The sequence below is a fragment of the Oncorhynchus mykiss genome, chromosome 17 (genome assembly GCF_013265735.2).
Source record: "Oncorhynchus mykiss isolate Arlee chromosome 17, USDA_OmykA_1.1, whole genome shotgun sequence".
NCBI classification, from domain to species: Eukaryota; Metazoa; Chordata; class Actinopteri; order Salmoniformes; family Salmonidae; genus Oncorhynchus; species Oncorhynchus mykiss.
Window position 1 is genome coordinate 42,379,462 of NC_048581.1, and position 24,004 is coordinate 42,403,465.

The following is a 24,004-nucleotide window of genomic DNA, read 5'->3' on the forward strand; positions in this document are numbered from 1 at the left end:
AAATATATTATAAAATAAGTAGATAATGGGCAAAAATGATGACAATCCACTAAATGCAGGCTCTCTCTTGTGTGCAGCAGTTGTACTGCAATTTCTGTGTTCTCTGACAAGTTCATTTCAAACAGAATCTTCTACAAACTTTGTTGAAATGTTAAGTGTTTGTCCATCTTCATTTTAACACCGACGCGTCTGAAAGACAATTGAAACACTTACATGCAACACTATTTGTTGATTCTTTGATTATTATTATTTATTTTTTGTAAAGATGCATGTTCTTGGTTGATAAAATTGTCCAAGTTTTGGCTACCACTTATTGGCAACATGCACGGTTGGACATGGTTTATACCAGTGTTGGTGTGAATTCACGAATTTAACATTTCTAATGAGGATTTTTAGATTTCAATGAGTTGAAAACTGAATTTGACCCCCAATCCTGGTTTATCCAACCACAATATCTAACCTCATACCAAACAAAAAAAGCCATTACTTCAATTACCAATGGTTTGAGTGTACCTGTTTGTCCTCATACAGTACTGTTGACATGCCGATTGCTGTGAATCTGATGCTTATTAGACGTGTTCTGCCTGGTACGGTAGTTACTAACCCCAGCTCTCCTTCTCTGCTTGTGGCGTGACGTGGTATGGTGTCGTCATCTGGGGGTGTCATATCCCTAGCTCTCCACACAGATACAGCCGCCGGCCTACTGATCCGCAGCATCCACCTGGTCACCCAGAGGCTCAACTCCCAGTGGAGGCCCGACATGAGCATCTCCCTGGCCGCCCTGGAGCTGCTGGCCGGCTTAGCCAAGGTAAGAGCCCCCGGGGTCTTGTTCATTAAGGCACGCAACATTTTAAAACGTCTTGCCACGGGATCAATAATGAGTGTTTCAGGTAGGTGGACATGCATATTTCCTTTAGGGTTTGCAACATTTGAACCAAGGTCTCTCTTACAGAATTACATAAATTACAGGAAATACACACATCAATATAATTACAAATTTCAAGCAGAAAGAAGATTGTTCCACAAATAAGATGCAAAAAAACTAAAAGCTGATTTATCTAACTCGGTAGAGACCAAAGGAATTTCTATTTCCTATAGGGTGGTGGGACATATGGAAAGGCTACGAAAATGAACACAAGTGCTGCAATGAATATGAAGGAGTAGGCAATAAAGTGAATAAGAACCAGTTGTAGTTCACTGATCCCTGCTGTATCTCCCTCTTCCTCAGGTGAGGGCGAGTGTGGAGTCTGCGGACCGTAAACGTGCAGTAAGCTCGGTGTGCAGTTATATCGTGTATCAGTGCAGCCGGCCGGCCCCCCTCCACTCCCGAGACCTGCACTCTATGATCGTGGCGGCCTTCCAGTGCCTGTGTGTGTGGCTGACAGAGCACCCCGACATGCTCAATGAAAAGGTAGGGGAACAACAACAACACCTGCTTTCTACCTACAGAACTGCCTGCTAGTCTTACTGTTCTGTCCATCTAAGCATGTGGTGGTGAATCTTAACTTCCATTTATGTCGATTTTTCACTTAGTCTCTCATTGATTTCAATGTATGACGGTGGAAATTAGACTTAAAGGGAAGTTAAGATTCACCCCTTGGACTACGCTGCTGCTACTAAATACTATGGATGCAAATATCGACCTTTGAGGTGTGGGTCAAATCTTCCCTTTGAATCATTCATCATTCAAATGGTCATATATCCTCCATTGACATAATGTCATGATTTACTATTTTATCGTCATTATTCTCTGCCTTATGAGCTGAGCTCTCTAAAGACTAAACTCACCTCCCGACTTTTGTGCCATGCAATTACATAGTGTTTTGTTGCAGGACTGTTTGATAGAGGTGCTGGAGATCGTGGAGCTGGGAATATCGGGCAGCAAGTCTAAGACCAGTGACCAGGAAGTGCGGTACAAAGGGGACAAGGAGCACAATCCGGCCTCCATGAGGGTGAAGGATGCTGCCGAGGCCACCCTGTCATGGTGAGTGCCACCTGACAGGAGTAATGGGAATATACAGTTACGTTTCTTAGGGAAATATTCATTGTCTTTTGCTCTCTCTTAAAGGGGCAATCTGTGGTTGGTATATCCAATTTTGTTTTTACTTTTAATGATTTAAAGCCATTGATTCTTGAAGAATATAACTTATCCATGGAACGCAGGACGCTTTCATTGGCACACATTCAACAAGTTTGATATTCGTAATAATCCATCATGATTTATGTATTGTAATAACAGGCCCACAATGTGGTTACTAAAGTGCAAATGTGGATATATTTAGCTGATTTCATTGCATAACATTTAGAAGTTGTCCTTTAAGCTAGTATATTGCCCTATAAATTCTACAATATGGAGAACGTGGACGGAATCACTGAACCCAGATATTAAAACGTAATTCACAATTTCATTTATACCCATTGAACTTAGCAGGGGATTGAACTTAGTAACACAGTTTATCATAAGACATGAACAGAATGCATCAGTGATTCGTATTTCCTTCAAATATCTGAAGAGACAATGAGAATTCCATGTCTGTGTATGTGCGGATCTACCACTGTGTAGTCATTAGCGATGATGCTAATGAAAAGTCTTCTGGTAGATGGAAAGGTTTTCTCAAAATACAGAAATCAACCCCGTATTCTGTATTTTGAAAGTTGCATATCAATCCAGTGGGTATTTGTTTTGCAAACTCTACCCTCACATGTATGCAAAACACTGCTAAAAAACACTCTTGTTGGTGCACACTGGAAAAGGTTACTACACCCAAGAATGATAGTATTTTCATTTTATTTCTCCCAGACCTCAAAAGTGGGCTCAAGCATTGTTTTGAAAAACAACTAGTTACAATTCTCTATAAAACACTTTTTTGAGAGAGAGAGAGAGCGGAAAACGGCAATTGGGAAAAATGTGATGGATTTTATAGGGCCCTACTAGTAGTGATGTGCATCTTCTCCTTTCAAGAAGATTCGATACACATCTATATACATGGGCTCCAATACAGAAACGATAAGTTTTAGTTTGAAACAATTCGATTTGATTAGAGAAAGAATCGATGTGATGCAAAACCTTCTTCTTTTTTTTTCTCTTCTTTTTTACCCAGCAGCGTTGCAGTTCTTGATACAGACCGATGAGCCTGGCACCTACTGCCATACCCCATTTTAAGGGCACTTGAATATTTTGTCTTGCCCATTCACCCTCTGAATGGCACACATACACAATCCTTGTCTCAAGGCTTAAAAATAATTATTTAACCTGTCTCCTCCCCTTCATCTACACTGATTTTGAAATGGATTTAACAAGTGACATCAGTAAGGGATCATTGCTTTCACCTGGATTCACCTGCTCAGTCTGTCATGGAAAGAACAGGTGTTATTAATGTTTTATATACTCAGTGTACACTGATTGTTTAAAGAAAAACTACTGAAACTATTGCTGATGGGTGAACCTGATCAAAATGAAATGAAGCGTGAAATGAAGTGTGTATAGCCAGGTGAGAGTTGTCTCTTGTAGCTTACTTTTATTCCGGTAAAACACTGTTTTCAACAGCGCATAGATAATAACCTAGCAAATTTCATAGGTTGTCACTCAACTAATAAAGCCTAATATCATGCAAGCCATTTTCTCATTTTGTCCGTCATAGTTGAAGTCTACCTATGATGAAAATTACAGGCCTCTCTCATCTTTTTAAGTGGGAGAACTTGCACAATTGGTGGCTGACTAAATACTTTTTTGCCCCACTGTACATGTAGTTCGACAGGACGTATCAGTTGTCACAAAATAAGGTACTTTCAGAAGGTCGAATGTAATATGAACAAAACCTTTTAGTGAACCGGTGATTCATAATGTTTGAATTGATTTTCGGGCCGATGCATGATACATTCGGTTCGGGATCTGCGGACCGATGCACTTGTATTTAAAACATTTGTAGGCTATGTGCTGAAAGGACTGTCCATATTAGGACTATAAGAAAGGGAGTCTACAGAAATGTGTTTTAAAGTTCAGATTGGTGGTCAGCTAGAGCATTCCATAGGCAAGGGAACAGAAGGCTCAGTCACCCATAGTACGAAGATGTGTCTTGGGGACACTACATCTTTACAGCATGCATAGCCCAAAACATCTTTTAAACTATACTTTTGATCTCATTGTTCACCACTCCTTGCATCCATAGCTCTATGAATTTGAGGTTACACTTCTCCAGCCCCATTGTTGCTGATTGCCCCGTAGCCCTTTACACTTGTTCCCGTATATGGGTTGAAAATAGCAGATTTGGACACTGATAAGCGCCTAAATTGGAACGCAGTGGCTGCACAGTAACATGCTATGACGTCAGAGCTCGCTGTCTCTGCTTCACAGTGCTGTATAGGTTTTGACTGACAGCCGTTCGGGAACTTGAGCACCGCGCGGGACAAGAAGTTGCCCCCATCCCTCCTGCTAATTGTTCAACTTCTTAAATTGTTTTTGATGGAAATGCTGTAAATTAAGAGGATTTTGAAAGTGCACTTTTGATGTTTCCTTATCATAAAACACATGTAATATATAGAGTGTTCAGTTTATTAGGTACACCTACCAGTTAATGAAAATGGTTTGCTGCTACAGGCAGTGAGTTACAGAGCTTGAGAGGATCTGCAGATGAAGAATGGGAGAAACTCCCCATATACAGGTGTGCCAAGCTTGTAGGGTCAAACCCAAGAAGACTCGAGGCTGTAATCACTGGTGCTTCAACGAGGTGCTTCAACGAGTACTGAGTAAAGTGTCTGAACTTATGTAAATGTGATATGTTTCTTTATACACTGCTCAAAAAAATAAAGGGAACACTAAAATAATACATCCTAGATCTGAATGAATGAAATATTCTTATTAAATACTTTTTTCTTTACATAGTTGAATGTGCTGACAACAAAATCACACAACAATTATCAATGGAAATCCAATTTATCAACCCATGGAGGTCTGGATTTGGAGTCACACTCAAAATTAAAGTGGAAAACCACACTACAGGCTGATCCAACTTTGATGTAATGTCCTTAAAACAAGTCAAAATTAGGCTCAGTAGTGTGTGGCTTCCACGTGCCTGTATGACCTCCCTACAACGCCTGGGCATGCTCCTGATGAGGTGGTGGATGGTCTCCTGAGGGATCTCCTCCCAGACCTGGACTAAAGCATCTGCCATCTCCTGGACAGTCTGTGGTGCAACGTTGGTGGATGGAGCGAGACATGATGTCCCAGATGTGGTCAATTGGATTCAGGTCTGGGGAACGGGCGGGCCAGTCCATAGCATCAATGCCTTCCTCTTGCAGGAACTGCTGACACTCTCCAGCCACATGAGGTCTAGCATTGTCTTGCATTAGGAGGAACCCAGGGCCAACCGCACCAGCATATGGTCTCACAAGGGGTCTGAGGATCTCATCTCGGTACCTAATGGCAGTCAGGCTACCTCTGGTAGAGCACATGGAGGGCTGTGCGGCCCCCCAAAGAAATGCCACCCCACACCATGACTGACCCACCGCCAAACCGGTCATGCTGGAGGATGTTGCAGGCAGCAGAACGTTCTCCACGGCATCTCCAGACTCTGTCACGTCTGTCACATGTGCTCAGTGTGAACCTGCTTTCATCTGTGAAGAGCACAGGGCTGCAGTGGCGAATTTGCCAATCTTGGTGTTCTCTGGCAAATGCCAAACGTCCTGCACGGTGTTGGGCTGTAAGCACAACCCCCACCTGTGGACGTCGGGCCCTCATACCACCCTCATGGAGTCTGTTTCTGACCGTTTGAGCAGACACATGCACATTTGTGGCCTGCTGGAGGTCATTTTGCAGGGCTCTGGCAGTGCTCCTCCTTGCACAAAGGCGGATGTAGCGGTCCTGCTGCTGGGTTGTTGCCCTCCTACGGCCTCCTCCACGTCTCCTGATGTACTGGCCTGTCTCCTGGTAGCGCCTCCATGCTCTGGACACTACGCTGACAGACACAGCAAACCTTCTTGCCACAGCTCGCATTGATGTGCCATCCTGGATGAGCTGCACTACCTGAGCCACTTGTGTGAGTTGTAGACTCATGCTACCACTAGAGTGAAAGCACCGCCAGCATTCAAAAGTGACCAAAACATCAGCCAGGAAGCATAGGAACTGAGAAGTGGTCTGTGGTCACCACCTGCAGAACCACTCCTTTATTGGGGGTGTCTTGCTAATTGCCTATAATTTCCACCTGCTGTCTATTCCATTTGCACAACAGCATGTGAAATTTATTGTCAATCAGTGTTGCTTCCTAAATGGACAGTTTGATTTCACAGAAGTGTGATTGACTTGGAGTTACATTGTGTTGTTTAAGTGTTCCCTTTATTTTTTGAGCAGTGTATTTTGGGTTATGTTTGGGTAAGACAGTTGAACTAAGCTCATTTTGACAGTCGTCATAAGTTGTATTTTTTCAAGAATCTATGGCTATATATTATTAATTTAAAAGTTAAAAAAATGTATGTACCAAATGCAGACTGTAGCTTTAAGTTCTTTTCAACCATTTTACCTGCCAGTATTTATGGCATTTTCTATTTTTTATTTGACCAAACCTGAATTCTTATCCGCTTAGTTCTGAGTTTTGCTATTTTTATTCATACTCATACAATTCTGCTTTTGGAATGTTTTATAGCGGCGATATATATATTTATAGCGGCCTCGTATATATTTTGAATGCACAGCATCTCTGTCCCTGTCAGCATAATGCAGGTCCTGGGGGCGTTCCCGTCGCCCAGTGGCCCCGCCTCCCCCTGCAGCCTGCTGAACGAGGACACCCTGATCAAGTACTCCAGGCTGACCTCTACCAGCTGCAAGAACTTCCGCTACTTTGTCCTAGACAACTCTGTCATCCTGGCCATGCTGGAGCAGCCGCTGGGCAACGAACAGAGTCAGTTATGTTATCCCAAATCCACTTCAACAAATATTTTTGACATATTATTGGCAATCCTTCACGTTATCCCAGAACCATTTTGACAGTCGTCATCCGCATGTTATCAGTCATCAACCACATGTTTTCAGTCATCATCCTCACGTTATCATCCTCATGTTATCATCCTCATGTTTATTAACATTTTAAACGTTTAAAAGTGGTTTTGCACTATAAAACGAAAATTTGAGTTTCTCATTGGACATGTCCAATGTCTTCTGTTTTGTGCCTGATGAACACAACCCTGTTGACCTGGTTTGTGTGTGTGTGTGTGTGTGTGTGTGTGTGTGTGTGTGTGTGTGTGTGTGTGTGTGTGTGTGTGTGTGTGTGTGTGTGTGTGTGTGTGTGTGTGTGTGTGTGTGTGTGTGTGTGTGTGTGTGTGTGTGCAGATCCCTGTCCATCCGTGACCATGTTGATAAGGGGGATGTCTGGGAGACACGCCTGGACCATGCAGCTCTTCCACCAACCCAGGGGGGCCCGTGCCAGCCAGAAGGTAACACGCACACTTTAGTAAACCCTTTAGATTTGTTATGTTGATATGTTTCCGTACATTTATATTACTCGCCAGTCACAAGGTAACACACACCGTAGTTAACCCTTTATATGAATTATGTTAGTATGTTTTAGCACATTTCTATTAGTGTCAAAGTTCACATTGATGTCTAATTAACTAGCAACTCCATTGTTAGGAACCAGGTTTTCACATTGCTGTAATGAACAAATGATCTCTAATCTCATTCAATGTTAACTATGATTGCTGGTTCCAGATCTATTTGGGGAAAAATGTCTCCATCAGGGAATTGATATTCATCAGATGCTTATCGTAGACCTTTTAACAATGCTAAATGATCACATGTCAGTCCATGTTTCTTGCTGAGTTTTCCCAGTTCCTTTCCCAGGGTCTGTATCTCATCAGAAGTATCCCCCCCCCCCTTCTCTGTCTCTCTCGCTCCTCTCTGTAGCAGGTGTTTATCCCAGAGAGTCGGCCCACTCCCAAAAATGATGTGGGGATCCGGTTGAACGTCAAACACAGACCCTTCCCAGAAGAAGTGGACAAAATTCCATTTGTGAAAGCAGACCTGAGCATTCCGGACCTACACGATATCGTAGATAAGGAGGTAGGCTGGCATTGTTTGTCCATCCTTATTAGAATAATGTCTCCATTGCCCTAATGAGAATTCTATTGTAGCGTGGAGGTGGTGTTTGCATCAGCCATTTCCTGTATTTACAAAGTGACTCAAAATAGGAGTGCTTATCTAGAATCAAGGTCCCCCCCTGTTATTTATTATTTAGTAAAAACTGATCTAAGATCAGCACTGCTTTGGCCCCATATGAGTGATGGAACACCTGAATCCACTTTGCACAACTAGGACAACTAGCTCATTTAATGTTCAACAAAATGTAGGCTATCATTCTCTGTGAACTTGTCCACTTCAATGAACAAGTGTCTGCCTGAAAGAAATAAAAAAATATATTCTCAACTGACAAGCCAAACACTTCATGACACATAGCTACTACACTGATGTACAGTGATCCAGACACGAGTTGTCCTCACACACAAAACGTAACATGATTCACTAACATCACCTACCACCAAACCTTTTGCTCTTTATCAGAGCCAGCTGATATTGGTTACTCCTCAGTATTTTCCAGTTTGACTATGACCGTGGGTGCGAAAAGGTGTTGGGATTGGGTGCGCACTCTATTGATTTTGTGAGTTTATTGGGTGATTTAAGAAGGTTTGTCTGCGTTGATGGTTCATTCATGTCAGGTGAGTGGTTGTGGGTGTTTGATGCTTTGAGGAGGGGATTGTCTGTGTATGGGTGCATTTCGGTGGATGTATGCAATGACACGGCACTCTTTTTTGGGGGTATCTACAATAATGACTACTATTTGTCATTACTACTATAAGATGAAGATCAGAATGAGCAACAGCCATAGGATCCTCTCCCATTGACCTTTGGCACAGATCTAGGACCAGCCACTTCTAATCATAACCATTTTTAGAGGGTGAAAAATGTCAAACTGACCTTGGATAAGTGTCAAGGGGCGATACCAGCATCATCCATTCCTCACTCTCAGCTGGAGATGCAGCACGACAAGCTGCGAGGTGTGATGGCCAAGCAGATCGAGTACGAGACGATGCTGGAGCACGGCAGCGAGGAGCGCTGGAGCAGCAAGAGCTTCCCAGACGTGCTGACGGACTGCAAGCCCCCGACTCCCTCGCAGGAGTTCCAGACGGCCCGCCTCTTCCTGTCGCACTTTGGCTTCCTGTCACTGGAGGCACTCAAGGTACTGGGGAAAGAGATGGGAGGAGGGGGAGAGGAGAGGTTTGAAAACAGCCTATGTGGCATCGATATGAGTCAAATAGTTATTCTAGTGGCAAAATTGACTACAATGTGTAAATATGATCATTCTGGTCATAGTCAGTCTCATCTAAAACTGATTTTGGAAAGTCCATGCTCCACAACAGGTAAACGAAGGTTGGGTTTTGATTTGACGATGTCCATCTGCCCACTAGCATGGGGTGAACAGCTGCGGTGATTGCTCTCTATCCAATAGCATAGACAGTGTGACAGACCTGCTTAGGAGCGCCAACTGTTTACATAATACAACACGTTGCGCAATACTGCACCAAACACCTTAGTTAGATGAACATTTGCGTAACTGAAACATCCTCGGTAAAAACGTCTAAATTAATTACAGATTATCACCAAACAGGTGGAGGGCTAGCCAAAAATGGTACACATATCTGGTGGCAGCAATGTTACAGCAGCAATATTAAGCAGCCAAGAAAAGCCTATTGTATAGCTTGATGAACCAGCCAATGACATTTAACTTGATGTTTCCTGCCTTCCAGGAGCCCGGCAACAGTCGCCTACCTCCCCACCTGATTGCACTGGACTCTGGGTTGCCGGGCTTCTTTGACGACATGAGCTACCTGGACCTGCTGCCCTGCCGGCCCTGCGACACAGTCTTCCTCTTCTACATGAAGGCCGGCCAGAAGAGCAGCCATGAGGTGAGAGGTTAAAGAAGAGGGTGTCAACAGGGTTGTGTTCAGTAGGAACGAACAGAAGGAAAAAGATCAAACTGGTTTTCCATTGTTAAAACTTTGTAACTTTTTGCTACCGTGTGCCCTAATGAACACGGCCCAAGAGTTACGGACCAGTGCAAAAGTCTCGATTTTAACTATTTTCATGCCCTGATATTAGTCTACTTTCTCTGAAAATCCTTCTAGACGGTCACGCTAAACTATTCTAAAATGGTTGGAGAAAAAAAACAGTTGCCAGAGTCTGGTCTATTGGTGGATCTGCAGACTCCCTCTCTCATTTCGAACCTATTTGTTAATAAAACTAGTAAAATACAACTGCAATTTTGACCAAAAACTTTTACAATCTAAAACCATTTACAGACAATTAAATATTTCATGTTCACGTCTCTGTTAATGGACTGTCTGTCCCTGTGTCCCATGCATAGAATTAGAGGACTCATCTTTGTACCTGCCCCATTATGGCTTCTGTGAGAGCACAGGCCGCGCCATTGAGTCTTATCTCCATTTTAAAGTAGTACATTTTCTTATTCTTTTTTTGTTTGAAAAAAGTTAAGCTAATATTTGTGCTAATAGTCCTGAACAAAAATCTTGTAATTCATTCATTATGGCCACTAGATGGCGGTGATATAGTTTCAAGCCATTTGTGACTCACGACCTGGATTCTGTCTTTTGTAGCAAAATTAGAGTTTCTGTTTTTTAATTTGGATAAAAGCCGAGACTCAGAACTACAAAATGGTATATCACACACTGTTTTTTTAGGAACAATGGGAAAGTGATTCTGCTTTGAAAGTTTCTAAACTTGTAAACTCACTTTGAGAAAATTGTATTTTAGTGTTTTGGTGAGAGAGCTCTTCTTTGTCTTCACCCATTCAGTATCGTTCACACCCTCTTAAGCTTTTGCCCCACCCATCTCGCTTTGTTCTCGAAGCGCTCAGAGCGCACACTTGAAGCTCTGGCCGATGATTTGTTTACCTCTGGATAACATGAAAACAGCCTAACCAGCTCTGTTGGCAACAATTTCATTATGCTTTTCTGCCGACTTTACTGACACCGGCTGTATTCAACGGGTGTTGTACACTTTAGCTTAAGACATGTAGCTAGCTAGCTACCTAGGTAAAAGATTAACCAAGCTAGGTAAACAACTTGTAAGATCACACACATTACATCACGTTAGCTAACGAGCCAGCCACTTAAAGTTAGCTAGGGAGCCAGCCAGCTAACGCTAGCTAACAGTACACGTTAGCTCAAGACATGTAGCTAGGTAAACAATGAACCTAGCTAGGTAAACAACGTGTAATATCACACATCACGAGCCGGCAAGCTAACGTTAGCTAGTTAAACAACAATGAATAATAACAACATAAGCATATTAAACAAAATACTTTGGAAAAATTAGAAATGTGTAATATCTGAAAATGTAGCTAGCTAGACTTTCTTACATCATCACGCATGATGGTCATGAATCCATGCCAAAAATGCCCTTTGTTTGAAGACGTAATCAGAAACCGGTGTTTTCTTTAGCTATCATACTCTAATTCCAAAACTCGATCCTCCAGAAAGTGGAGAGCAACACTTATGAAGCTACATTTTTAAAAAAAAATATCCACATTTGACAGGATTACCAACACAAACTGAGCTCAAATAGACTCCTCTCTCGGCATGTCCAGCCCACTCATTATCTCAGCCAATCATGGCTAATGGGAAGGTAGGTGACATTTTCTGTGGTTTACCAGCAAGGCTTGTAATTTAACAATTGTTTTCATATTTACAGATATTTACAGCATACAATTTTGTTTTTGAGGGACATGAAAGTTCACATGTTTAAGAGGCATTTCTGCAACAAAAAAAACGCATTTTGATTTAAAAAAAATTAAACGTTCAAATGGCGCTCATGTGAAGTCGTGACTTGCGACCTACGCCTAGTTTCCTGAAACGGGTCACATTTACAAACCATAGCAACCAATTTGTATAAGACAATGCTCTAATCATTGGCTGATCACTCCCAACCCATAGGAAAATCTGCCCTGTTGATGCTCTCAATGGCAATGTCCATGCAAAAATGGGTTATATCCATGATGAGGCCTCTAACTAACTCTATGGTCCAATGCCAGATCCTGAGAAATGTGGAGTCGAGCGCCAACGTGCAGCATCACTTTCTGGAGTTCCTGATGTCGCTGGGCTGGCCCGTGGAGGTGGGGCAGCACCCGGGCTGGACAGGCAGCGTCTACACTAGCTGGTCCATCAACAACCACAACAACAATGGAGACAGCATCCAACCAGGTGAGGGAGGGAGGGAGGGAGCGTTATCATGCCAACCTGAGAATATACAGTACCAGTCAAAGGTTTGGACACTTACTCATTCAAGGGTTTTTCTTTATATTTACTATTTTAAAAAATATATATATATATATAATAGTGAGACATCAAAACTATGAAATAACACATACATGTAGTGTAGAATCATGTAGTAACTGAAAAAGTGTTAAACAAATCAAAATCAAACTCGTCAATGTGCATCATGCTAGTTTTCACTCAAATGGCAAGGGACTGAAGCTCCTTGCCTGGAACTCGAGTTGTTACGGGGCAAGCTTGCAGTACTCAAAATGGCACTGCACATCTTCCAGTAAACAGTCACTTGCAAACTATGGATTTTGTTGCTAATTGAAGTAAGGCAGTAATGCCACCCCTATTCTGACGCATTTCCTGCCTTAGAGCATAAATACTTGTTTAGGTTCCACCTCCGGGCTCCTTATAGAGTACCTGTCAAATGTTTGGACACTTGTTTTCCCTACATTGTTGAATAATATTGAAGACATCAAAACTATGAAATAACACATATGGAATCCATGTAATAACCAAAAAAGTGGTGAACAAATCAAAATTCTATTTTATATTTGAGATTCTTCAAAGTCGCCACCCTTTGCCTTGATGACAGCTTTGCACACTCTTGGCATTCTCTCAACCAGCTTCTTGACATTCTTGATGGAATCAAGATGGGCACAACCAGATGTTATGGCCGCAACCAGTTTGCCTAACTAGCGCAAGTATGGCGCCCTGCTGCTCAAGCTGAGCAGCACCCTCTCTGCCGTGTCGCGCAGCAAACAATATTTATTTTTCGCACACGTGCATTTCGACTGTCGGGATATCCGGAAAAATGTTATGATATTATTTGAATAGTGAAAATATTTAAAATGCCCAAACCTAGTAGTAAGGGAGTTCCTTTCTGTCCCCACAGATGATACTATCACCCTGGGAGACACGGGCGGGGGCGTGTTCAATGGAGAGAAGCGGGTGCTGTACTACGCCGACGCCCTGACCGAGATCGCCTTTGTCGTTCCCTCGCTCACAGACTCCTCCGGTGGGCCTCATCCCTTTCTCCCATCTTCCTCTATTACTTTCCCTCCTGTACTCCTCATCCATCATCACATCTTATTTTCTCTCCTCCACTCTTCATCTGGATTTTGTTGTTTGGGGGGGAGATCAGCTATGAAACTAGCAGACAGATTAGTCTATAAAATAACATTACTTGCATCATTTCTTAGCCCTTTTTTCTTTTTCTTTTTTACCCCTACCACCCCATCCCCTGGTTGGAGGACCTGGTGGAAAACATTCCAATTCAATATATGTACACATGTAGCCTTTTATTTCTACTGGACTCCCAAGTGCATCGCCAAATCAACCAATTCCTCTAATCTTAATTCCGTCCCTCAGATGTCCACAGACTAACCCATCTTTCCCAGTATTGCCATTTCACTATTTCCTTTTGCATCCTTCTATATTACTGTGGTGTCTTACGAGGGTCTTGAACCTCTCCATTTGTACTATTTCTACTGAATTTGCCCTAAAAAGAAATACTTTACCGATGAATATAATCATATTTCACATTGATTGATTGTGGTTTTTCAGATCTCCTAACAGTACTGTTTGTAGGTCCATCTGAACACAGACATTATGACTCAACAACCACTCTGGACCTGACTCCAAAAGTGAGCTACTGAAGGACAGTACCAAAAGAGATGATCTATTGATTCTGTTTCTTCATTGCAGAGTCTGCACAGGGCTGACTGTTTAATCCCCCATGTTTTGAGTGTTCTTTTTGTGGGGAGAGTTTCACATAAATTGAAATTAATTTGATTTTCTCTAATTTGATCAACAAATGTTCTTTTAGAGCTTTATAAATGTATTAGTAAGTCATTGAGCAGGGGTGTATTCATTAGGCACTAAACAGAAGAAAATGGACTCATCTTTTTTTCTGTTGTAAAACATTTAGCCACATTATGCTGTGACTGATGAAGTTGCGTGGGTTCATCTATGTGAGTGTGTCTCAAATGTCACCCTATTCCCTATATAGTGCACTACTTTTGACCAAAACCCTGGTTAAAATTAGTGCACTAATGTTATATAGGGGCCCTGGTCAAAAGTAGTGCACTATCTAGGGAATAGGGTGCCGTTTGGGGTGCAAACTGTGTTCTCACTTGTCTTTATTTTGTTCCTATAGCTGAGTCATCGGAAAGCAGTTTCCCCACAGTGGACTCTGACTCTCAGATGGAACTGCTACCCAACCTGCTGAAACAGTCCAACCTCACACTGGAGCTCTTCCCCAACCACTCTGACAACGTGGCCCCTGCACAGAGGGTAAGACGCACTACAAACCATTATAAGGGACACTTACTTGTTTATTTTTTTTACATTATTATCATGATCTCCAACCATACCAGTGTCTACATGCAGTGTATTCGGAGCCCTTGACTTTTTACACATTTTGTTACGTTAGCCTTATTCTTAAATGGAATAAATGCATTTTTTCCCTCATCAATCTACACACAATACCCCATAATTAAAAAGCAAAAACTGTTGATTTTTTTCCTTATTTACATAAGTATTCAGAACCTTTGCTATGAGACTCAAAATTGAGCTGAGGTGCATCTTGTTTCCATTGATCATCCTTGAGATGTTTCTACAACTTGATTGGCATCCACCTGTGGTAAATTCAATTGGTTGGACATGATTTGGAATGGCAAACACCTGTCTATATAAGTCCCACAGTTGAATATGCATGTCAGAGCAAAAACCAAGCCATGACTTCGAAGGAATGGTCCGTAGAGCTCCGAGACAGAATTGTGTAGAGGCACAGATCTGGGGAAGGGTACCAAACAATTTCTACAGCATTGAAGGTCCCTAAGAACACAATGGCCTCCATCATTCTTAAATGGAAGAAGTTTAAAACCACTAAGACTCTTCCTAGAGAAGGGCCTTGGTCAGGGTGGTGCCCAAGAACCCGATGGTCACTCTGAAAGTGCTCCAGAGTTCCTCTGTGGAGATGGGAGAATCTTCCAGAAGGGCAACAAACTCTGCAGCACTCTACCAATCAGGCCTTTATGGTAGAGTGGCTAGACGGAAGCCACTCCTCAGTCAAAGGCAAATGCCAGCCTGCTTGGAGTTTGCCAAAAGGCACCTAAAGGACTCAGACCATGAGAAACAAGATTATCTGGTTTGATGAAACCAAGATTGAACTATTTGGCCTGAATGCCAAGCCTCACGTCTGGAGGAAACCTAGCACAAGCTCTACAATGAAGCATGGTGGTGGCAGCATCATGCTGTGGGGATGGTTTTCAGCGACAAGGACTAGGAGACTAGTCAGGATCGAGGGAAGGATGAATGGAGCAAAGTACAGAGAGAACCTTGATGAAAATCGGTTCCAGAGTGCTCAGGACCTCAGACTGGGGCGAAGGTTCACCTTCCAACAGGACAACGACCCTAAGCACACAGCCAAGACAATGCAGGAGTGGCTTCAGGACAAGTCTTTGAATGTCCTTGAGTGGCCCAGCCAGAGCCCGGACTTGAACCCGATCGAACATCTCTAGAGAGACCAGCAAATAGCTGTGCAGCGACGCTCCCCATCCAACCTGACAGAATCTGCAGAGAAGAATGGGATAAACTCCCCAAATACAGGTGTGCCAAGCTTGTAGCGTCATACCCAAGAAGACCCAAGACTGTAATCGCTGCCAAAGGTGTTTCAACAAAGTACTGAGTAAAGGGTCTGAATACTTATGTTAAATGTGTTATTTCCAATTTTTTATATATTTGCATACAATTCTAAAAAACAGTTTTTGCTTTGTCATTATTGTGTGTAGATTGATGAGGGGGAAAAAAAAACAATTTAATACATTTTAGAATAAGGCTGTAACTTAACAAAATGTGGGGGAAAAAAGGTGTCTGAATACTTTCCGAATGCACTGTATGTGAAAATATATGTAGGTTAAAAGGTGATGAGGTGCCCCTTAAGTATACAAGTATTATTTTCCTCAGTCAATGCCCAAAGACCACCTGAACCTTACCCCAGTATTATTTGATTCTGGTCCTGGAGGGCCAAAACAACCCTAACCGTTTCATTCTCACCTTCTGAATAGGGACGCTGTGCCTTTTCCAACTGACAGCTTTTTAGATGGGGTTAATGAATGGTGATAGCCAGGGGTCGAATTATTAAAGTTAACAAAGGATAGGAGCTGCAGTAGCGGGGTCCGTTTGGCATAGCGCTGACAGAGGGCTGCCGCGCTTCTAGTCCTTAGGAAACTTTGCATTATTTGTTTTTTTATGTATTATTTCTTACATTGTTAGCCCAGAAAATGTTGCGTTATTACACACAGCCGGGAAGAACTATTAGATATCAGAGCAGTGTCAACTTACAAGCACTACGACCAGGAATACAACTTTCCCGACGCGGTCCTTTGTCCAAACTACCCAGGGCATTTGAGCTGATTCCAGAGGCTGACCCAAAACAATGCTGCTAGAGAAGAGGTAGGCGGAGCGATCTTCTGGTCAGACTTCGGAGGTGCGCACACCACCCACCTCTTTTGAGTATATTACTCGCTAATGTCCAGTCTCGAGATAAAAAGGTAGACAAAATTAGGGCAAGGATGACTTTCCAGAAAGACATCAGGGATTGTAACATGCTCTGTTTCATGGAAACATGGCTCTCTCGGGATATGCTGTCAGATTTGATACAGCCACCTGGATTCTTTGTACGTCGCACTGACAGGAATAAACATCTCTCCAGGAAGGAGGAGGGCGGGGGTGTATGTTTCATGATTAACGTCTCATAGTGTAATTGTAACAACATAAAGGAACTCAAGTCCTTTTGTTCACCTGACCTAGAATTCCTCAATCAAACCGTATTATCTCCCAAGAGAATTCTCCTCAGTTATTGTCACAGCCGTGTATATCCCCCCTCAACCAATACCACAACGGCCCTCAAGGAACTTCACTGGACTTTATGCAAACTGGAAACCATATATCCTGAGGCTGCATTTATTGTATCTGGGGATTTTAACAAAGCAAATTTGAGAACAAGGCTACCTAAATTCTGTCAGCATATTGACTGTAGTACTCGTGCTGGCAAAACTCTGCATCACTGCTACTCTAACTTCCGCGAATCATCCAAGGCCATCCCCCGCCCTCCTTTTGGCGAATCTGACCACGACTCCATTTTTCTCCTCCCCTCCTATAGGCAGAAACTCAAACAGGATGTACCCGTGTTAAGAACTATTCAACGCTGGTCTGACCAATCGGAATCCACGCTTCAAGATTGTTTTGATCACGCGGAATGGGACATGTTCCGGGTAGACTCAGAATAATATCGACTTGTACACTGATTCGGTAAATTAGTTTATAAAGAAGTACATAGGAGATGTACCCACTATGACTATTAAAACCTACCCTAACCAGAAACTGTGGATAGATGGCGGAATTTTCGCAAAAGTGACCGCGCGAACCACCGCATTTAACCATGGAAAGGTACCTGGGATTATGGCCGAATACAAACAGTGTAGTTATTCCCTCCGCAAGGAAATCAAACCAGTGAAATGCCAGTACAGGGACAAGGTGGAATCGCAATTCAACGGCTCAGACACAAGATGTATGTGGCAGGGTCTACAGACAATCACGGACAAAAAAAAACCCAGCCACATCACGGACAACGAAGTCTTGCTTCCAGACAAACTTAACACCACCTTATTTGCCCACTTTGAGGATAATACAGTGCCACCGACGCGGCCCACTACCAAGGGCTGTGGGCTCTCTTTCTCCATGATCGACGTGAGTAAGAGATTTAAAAGTGTTAACTCTAAACAAGGCTGCCGGCCCAGACGGCATCCCTAGCCACGTCCACAGAGCAAGCTCAGACCAGCTGGCTGGTGTGTTTACGGACATATTCAATCTCTGCCTATCCCAGTCTGCTGTCCCCAAGATGGCCACCATTGTTCCTGTACCCAAGAAGGCAAAGGTAATTGAACTAAATGACTATCGCCCCGTAGCACTCACTTCTGTCATGAAGTGCTTTGAGAGGCTAGTCAAGGATCATATCACCTCCACCTTACCTATCACCCTAGACCCACTTCAATTTGCTTACCACCCCAATAGGTTCACAGACAATGCAATCGCCATAACACTGCACACTGCCCTATCCCATCTGGACAAGAGGAACACCTATGTAAGAGTGCTGTTGACTATAGCTCAGCATTTAACACCATAGTACCCTTCAAACTCATCATTTAAGCTAGAGGTCCTGGGTCTCAACCCCGCCCTGTGCAATTGGGTCCTGGACTTCCTGGCAGGCCGCCCCCAGGTGGTGAAGGTAGGAAACACCATCTCCACCCCACTGATCCTCAACACTGGGGCCCCACAAGGGTGCATGCTCATTCCCCTCCTGTACTCCCTGTTCACCCATGATTCCGTGACCATACATGCCTCCAACTCAATCAAGTTTGCAGTCGACACAACAGTAGTAGGCTTGATTACCAACAACGACGAGACAGCCTACAGGGAGGAGGTGAGGGCACTTGGAGTGTGGTGTCAGCAAAACAACCTCACTCAACGTCAACAAAACAAAGGAGATGATCGTGTACTTAAGGAAACAGCAGAGGGAGCACCCCCCTATCCACATCGACGGGACAGCAGTGGAGAAGGTGGAACATTTTAAGTTCCTCGGCATACATATCACGGACAAACTGAAATGGTCCACCCACAGAGACAGTGTGGTGAAGAAGGCGAAACAGCGCCTCTTCAACCTCAGGAAGCTGAAGACATGTCTTGTCACCTGAAACCCTCACAAACTTTTACAGATGCACAATTGAGAGCATCCTGTCGGGCTGCATCACCGCCTGGTACGGCAACTGCACCGCCCACAACCGCAAGGCTCTCCAGAGAGTGGTGCGGTCTGCACAACACATCACCGGGGGCAAACTACCTGCCCTCCAGGACACCTACAGCCTTCACAGGAAGGCCAAAAAGAACATCAAGGACAACAACCACCCGAGCCACTGCCTGTTCACCCCGCTACCATCCAGAAGGCGAGGTCAATACAGGTGCATCAAAGATGGGACCGAGAGACAGAATCTGTTTTTCAGTCTCAAGGCCGTCAGACTGTTAAACAGCCATCACTAACACAGAGAGGCTGCTGCCTACATAGACTTGAAATCATTGGCCACTTTAATAAATTGACCACTAGTCACTTTATTAATGCCACTTTAATAAGGTTTACATATCCTGCATGGCTCATCTCATATGTGTATATACTTTATTTTATACCATCTATTGCATCTTGTCTATGCCGCTTAGTCATTGTTCATCCATATATTTATATGTATATGTGACCCAATTCAGGGAACTAGGCGTATGTCGCAAGTCACAACTTCACTGGAGAGCCTTTTGAACGTACATTTTTTTTATTTATGAAAATGCGTTTTTTGGCAGAAATGCCTTCTCGAACATGTGAACTTTCATGTGACTTAATATCAAACGTGTATGTCATCTGTAAATATGAATACAATTGTTAAATTACAAGCCTAGTTGGTTTAGCCACAGAGAAAGACTGCAACCTTCCAGCTAGCCTTGATTGGCTGAGATAATGAGTGGACTGGACATGCAGAGAGGTGAGTTTGGATTGGTCTGCGGTGTTGCATCTTGTGTCGATAAAATGAGCTGCTCGTAATGATTAGATACTCCTTTCTACTGCAGTTTTTTTTTTAGATAAACTTTCGCTGTGGAGAACTGCAAATATTTTTGCCACTGCTCTCAATAACATTTCTGCCCTGAATTTATCAGGCGCTATCAACAACGGTCAGTGGGAAAAAGTTGTGATGGACTAATTTCTGGACGATGATCGTGCCATGTAATGCTGACTCTCTGAAAATAACATGTTTTGAAATCAGCGGAACACAATGGGCCAAACCAGCTGTGCAAACTAAACGGGAACAACACCGGGTGTCTTTTAAAAGGGGTTACAGTCTGCCTTGAACCTTTCATCTGTGTATACAGGTAAGAATCTAGCTATAGCTTCAGAGATTATACATTTCTAATTTTTTCAGAAAGTTGTTTTCATTGCAAGCTAAAGCTTGCTCTTAGCTAGCCAGCTGGAGTTCGATGGCTGGCTTGTTAACCAAATAACGTTAGGTTCAATGTTAGTTAACTTTGGCTTGCAATCAGTTTGTATTGCTAGTAACGTTACTCTATGGATTGGTATTATAGTTTGTTTTTTTTGCTTGCTAACACCATCGCTCATCCATATATTTATATGTACATATTCTTATTCATCCCTTTTATATTTGCGTCAATTTGTTTGTATAAGGTAGTTGTTTGTGTGTATTTGTTAGATTACTTGTTAGATTTTACTGCATAGTCGGAGCTAGAAGCACAAGCATTTCGCTACACTCGCATTAACATCTGCATGTGACCAACAAGATTTGATTTTGAAGACCCCCGCTTGTTGTTAGCTAGCTAATGTTAGCAATCCAGACACATAACCTCTGCTATCTAACATTAGCTTATGTGTATGAGGTGTGTGTAACGTTAGTGATTTCTCAGAATGCCATTTCGCATTGCTAGTTATGGCCTAATGTTAGCTAGCTAACTATCTAACATTGAACCTATTGGTTAACTTTAGCTAACTATGACAATCTTTGTATTGCCAGTTAAAGCTTGCTGTTAGCTAGCCAGCTGACGTTAGATGGCAGGCTAGCTACAGTAGCTAACATTACCTGTATGAACTGTGTGTAGTGATGTTATCGCAGAATGCCATTTCGTATCTATTGTATAATTATGCTAAAATATTTGTATCTGGAATTTGTCTTTCAGCATCAATCAGTAGAACAGGCATGACTCTAATCCGCCAGCCAGTCATCAAAAAGAGAGCTGGCCCAGGCAAGCAAAGACGGCAGCGCAGTCATCAACTACATGCACCATTTCTTCACTAACTACAGAGTTGAAAAAACAAATGTGGACCTGAATTGTGATAACTGCAGTGGCCAAAACAAGAACAAGTTTGTGATCTGGTATTGTGCCTGGTGGACCATGCACAAGCTCCACCACAATCTGGACCTTCACTTCCTCATCACAGGCCACACCAAGTGTGCTCCTGACAGGTGCTTCGGCCTCATCAAGCAGTGATTCAGAAAGACCAGAGTGAACACTTTGTCTGAGATTGCTGGTGTTGTGAAGGACAGCACTGTGACAGGGGTCAACTTCCCACAGCTGGTTGGACTGGAGGATAATACGGTGCTGGTGGAAAGCTATGGCTGACTCCGTACTGCCACAGATCAAGCAGTACCAGCACTTCAGGTGAAAATATTTTCATTGCATTGTATGAGGTTATTCTTCTTATACAAAGTTGGGAGGTGAATTGATGCTGTGCAAGGTTGTAATGTCTTTGATTTGTTGTTGTTACAGCTTTGATGCTCTGGAGCCTTGGTGTTGTTCACGCCAAGGAGCGTTGGGACCAGGTTTTAGCTGCTGAGCAACTCTGACATCCCATAGATGGCATGTCTATACAAGCACCACCTGGACTGGACACAGCTAGACAAACATATATTTTTGAGAAGATCAGGGTGTTTTGCGACGGACCAGTCATCTGCAGTGCCTCTATTCAAATGACTATCTCCTAACACACACGGCATACGTTGCTGCTACAATTTTTGGGGTTTATCCTGCTGCTCAGCCACTTTTCCCCCGATTGTATGCATATAACTACCTCATCTATCATTGATATCATTATTGATAATGTTCTTGCACATTCTGTATATTTGATATATATTGACACTATTTCTGATATTGCTACTATGCAAGTAACAATTTGGCTGTACCTTTTACAGCTGCAGTAGAGACCATCCACTTAGCAAGACTTAGCAAAATATTGATATATATATATAAAATTAATATTTATGTGTGGTCGTAACATGATTTTGTGACATACCACAACAATATCATGTGACCGTATCAAGTGTCCAGCACATGGCGCATGCATCTGTTTATGTACTGTACATGTGCAAAATAAATAAACATATGTGCAATACTGTGATAAGTGCATGTGTAACAGTATATGCAAATGTTCTGGTGTGAAGGCATTTGGGCAGTGGTGTAAAGTACTTAAGTAGTACTTTGAAGTATTTTTATTTAAGTAATTTTTGTGGTATCTGTACATTACTTTATTTATATTTACTATATTATATACTTTTATTATATACTTTTATATTTACTATATTATATACCTTATTTATATTTACTATATTTGTAAAGAAAATAATTTACTTTTTACTCCATACATTTTCCTTGACACCCAAAACTACTTGTTGCATTTTGACAGGAAAATGGTCCAATTCACACTTATCAAGAGAACATCCCTGGTCATCACTACTGCCTCTGATCTGGCGGACTCATTAAACACAAATGCTTTGCTTGTAAATTTTGTCTGAGTATTGGAGTGTGCCCCTGGCTATCCATCAAAAAAATAATTGTGCTGTCTGGTTTGCTTAATATAAGGAACTTGAAATGGTTTATATTTTTACTTTTGATACTTAAGTACATTGTGCTCCTGGCTATCCGTCAATAAAAAAAATATATAGTAAAAAAAATACAATTGTGCCGTCTGTTTTAATCTAAGGAATTTTAAATGACTCACTTTTACTCAAGTATGACAATTTTGTACTTTTTCCACCACTGGATCTGGCTGGGGGTTATAGCATTTCTTTCACATGACCCATCAATTTAGACAAGTGTATCTGGGTAAGTGTCATCTAAAATTGATAAAATATTTTTATCTGGACACTTTCTGTTTACTTGGAATTTTTCCTTATTGTAGGCTACTACGACTGTCTTCATTTTTACTACATTACTCACTGTTTTGCACATTACCTCATGTGAATCCTTAAAGAGATGGGTGGGGCTGGCTTAAGAGGGTGTGAACAATGGGTGTAGACAAAGGAGAGCTCTAGTAGGTACCAAAACATTCAAAGGTCCTTTTCTCAACAGTGACTTTACAAGTGTATCACCTTTCAAAGTATACTTACTTTCCCATTGTTCCTCAAAAATGCTGTGTATGATATACCATTTTGTAGCTCTGAGTCTCTACTTTTATCCAATGTAAAAAAAAAATGCTGCACTGTCGTAACTAGATGCACAAGCATTTCGCTACACTCGCAATAACATCTGCTAACCATGTGTATGTGACCAATAAAATGTGATTTTATTTGCTTGTTTCTAGTCTAAAGCATCGCTGATTAAAGTGTAGTTATAGATCGGTTATTATAAACTGCTTGTTTCGAGCCCTGAATGCTGATTGGCTGAAAGCTGTGGTATATCACACCGTATACCACAGGTGTGTGAGAACATTTAATTTGACAATTCTAATTCATTTATAATAGCAATAAGGCACCTTGGTTTGCGGTATATGGCCAATATACCATGGCTAAGGGCTGTATCCAGGCACTCTGCATTGCGTTGTGCATAAGAACATAAAACCCCCTAATTGCTTAAATATATTTTAGATATATTTTTTTTCCCATCAAATTTTTTAAGTTAATTAGGGGTGTGCGTTTTGCTATTTTTTTCTAACAATGGCTCGTCTGTCCCTCAGAGTCCTACGGTGAAGTCTAAGAAGATGCCTCCCGGCAGGACCATCCCTCCAATGGGACCAGAGACCAAAGTACTGGTGGTCTGGGTGGAGCGCTACGATGATATCGGTAGGCTAACC

General features: G+C 42.3%; 1 protein-coding gene across 7 annotated transcripts in view; it reads left to right on the forward strand.

Moving 5' to 3' along the window:
* LOC110493907 (ral GTPase-activating protein subunit beta) overlaps positions 1-24,004 on the forward strand; it is a 78,281-nt gene that overhangs the window by 49,897 nt on the left and 4,380 nt on the right. For 2 of the 7 annotated variants that reach the window (XM_036949895.1, XM_036949893.1), the window contains exons 16-27: positions 675-808; positions 1,229-1,411; positions 1,833-1,984; positions 6,706-6,893; positions 7,322-7,425; positions 7,895-8,050; positions 9,015-9,224; positions 9,793-9,951; positions 12,096-12,264; positions 13,220-13,342; positions 14,483-14,619; positions 23,888-23,993. In XM_036949895.1, the coding sequence (XP_036805790.1) occupies positions 675-808; positions 1,229-1,411; positions 1,833-1,984; positions 6,706-6,893; positions 7,322-7,425; positions 7,895-8,050; positions 9,015-9,224; positions 9,793-9,951; positions 12,096-12,264; positions 13,220-13,342; positions 14,483-14,619; positions 23,888-23,993 (1,821 nt within the window). Of the gene's footprint in view, positions 1-674; positions 809-1,228; positions 1,412-1,832; positions 1,985-6,705; positions 6,894-7,321; positions 7,426-7,894; positions 8,051-9,014; positions 9,225-9,792; positions 9,952-12,095; positions 12,265-13,219; positions 13,343-14,482; positions 14,620-20,192; positions 22,334-23,887; positions 23,994-24,004 lie in introns of those variants that run through there. The other 5 variants (XR_002469211.2, XM_036949898.1, XM_036949896.1 and 2 more) reach the window with 5 other exon arrangements.